Raw genomic sequence first — 1,754 nt, 5'->3', positions numbered from 1 at the left:
GGGGGTCCCGTCTCTCCACCGTCCCCCCCCTCAGATCCCCTCCGGGCTTTGGGGAGCCCTGGCCGTAGCAGGTGGGTGGAGACTTGGCGACTCCCGCCGCCCTCCTGCCAGCTCCGGAGAGGGGGGGGGGTCGTGATGGGCCGCACCCCGCTTTACAGCGTGGGGTCTGCGCAGGGTCCCGGGCGGCCCTGGGGTGAGAGGACGGGAGCCCCCCTCCGGGGGGCGGGGCTGGGGATGCCGCGGACTTAGAAAGTGGGGGGATCCCCCACCTGCTGGGTCCTAGAGGAAGGCGGCTGCGGGACGGCCGGGCTGTGGAGGGGGGGCAGCCCGGGAGCCCCCCACCCCAGACCCCCGCCAGGCTCGGGGCGGGAGCCGTGACGTCACGCGGCTGGAAGTGCCCGGCGCGGAGGCGGGGTGCGGGGAGGCGGGGTGCGGGGAGGCGGGGTGCGGGGGGCGGGGGGCAGGCGCTTTATAAGCGGAGCCCGCGAGACACCCAGCCGCAGCCCGCGTCCCGGGTGGCCCCCAGATCGCGATCGATCGCGGGTTCCCCGCACACGCCCCTTCTTTCCCGGGGAAGGGGTGCGCGGTTGGATCAAGTTCTCCCCCTTCCTTCCTTTCCTTCCAAGGCGGGGAGGGGGGACGGACGGACGCACAGCCCGGTTCGGGGGTCCCCCCTTGGCGAGGGGAGGGCGGGGGAGGGGAGTGCGCCCCCCGGCTCTCTGCGGAGGAGGGGCGCGCGGCCGGGGTCCCCCTCCCTCCGCGGGGAGGGCTGGGTCGCTCGCGGGGCTCCGCGGGGCATGCGGCGGGGCCGCGATGTCGGTGCCGCTGCTGAAGATCGGGGCGGTGCTGAGCACCATGGCCATGGTCACCAACTGGATGTCGCAGACGCTGCCGTCGCTCGTGGGGCTCAACGGCACCGCGTCCCGCGCCGGCTCCTCCGAGAAGATCGTGAGTGCGCGGGGGGCGGGCGCCGGGGGGCGTGGTGGCCGAGGCGCCCCGAGTCCCCCCCGGCGAGGGCGGGGGAGGCGCCCTCCCCAACCCTCCTCGGAGGGTTTCATTTTGGGGGGTGGGGGAGCCCCCAGACCCCCCTGAGCTGCCTCCGTGCGGTTTGCCGTTCGGATTCTTCTTCTGATGATGATGGTGATCGGTGATCGATGATCGATGATTGATGGCTGATTAACCAGTGTGGTGTGTGAAGGAGTCGCTTCCTCCAGTGGCCCAGCCAGGCTGGCTCCCGGGCTGCGGAATGGAGCCGGGTCCCGGCTGAGTGGGGTGCAAGGGGGAGGGGAAGGCTGGTTTGGGGGAGACCCGGGAGAGGGAGCTGGTGTCTGCATGGGGGGTGGGGTTTTTTGTGGGGGGTGTCTGCGCCTTCAGAGGCTCTGCCTGGTTGAGTTTAAAAGTCTCCGAATACTTCCACCCCCACCCTCAGTCAGTCAATCAGTCTGTCTGTCTGTCTGTCTGTCTCTGTCTCTGTCTCCATCCCCTGCCGCGTCCGTCTCAGACTTTGCACCTCTTTCCCCCTGTCTTTCTTCTCCCACACCCCGATTTTCCTCCCCATCTTTACCAAGTGCCAAATACTTCTGGGCCCTCCCCCCTTGGTGGCCCGCTCCGGGGGGGGGATAATGGGGTGGCTGCAGCCCCCGCCCCAGGTCGCCACCCTCCCCTACCCTCCCCTTCCCCTCCCCCTCTGCACCCTCTCTTCAGAAGGAAGGGGTTAATAAAACGGTGGCTTCGTGGTCCTGGGGAGAGGGGAG

General features: G+C 70.1%; 1 protein-coding gene across 1 annotated transcript in view; it reads left to right on the top strand.

Annotated features, from left to right (window-relative positions):
* Nucleotides 1–798: 798 nt before the first annotated feature.
* Nucleotides 799–1,754, top strand: part of Olfm2 (olfactomedin 2) — a 42,848-nt gene continuing 41,892 nt past the window's right edge. Inside the window, exon 1 of the mRNA XM_042693828.1 lies at nucleotides 799–948. Coding sequence (XP_042549762.1) covers nucleotides 814–948 — 135 coding nt within the window. The 5' untranslated portion in view covers nucleotides 799–813. The remainder of the gene's footprint in view (nucleotides 949–1,754) is intronic.

The sequence above is a fragment of the Dipodomys spectabilis genome, unplaced genomic scaffold (genome assembly GCF_019054845.1).
Source record: "Dipodomys spectabilis isolate Male_0828 unplaced genomic scaffold, ASM1905484v1 ptg000173l, whole genome shotgun sequence".
Classification (NCBI taxonomy): Eukaryota; Metazoa; Chordata; class Mammalia; order Rodentia; family Heteromyidae; genus Dipodomys; species Dipodomys spectabilis.
Note: the sequence above shows the minus strand (reverse complement) of the source record. Positions and strands in the feature narration are given on the sequence as shown.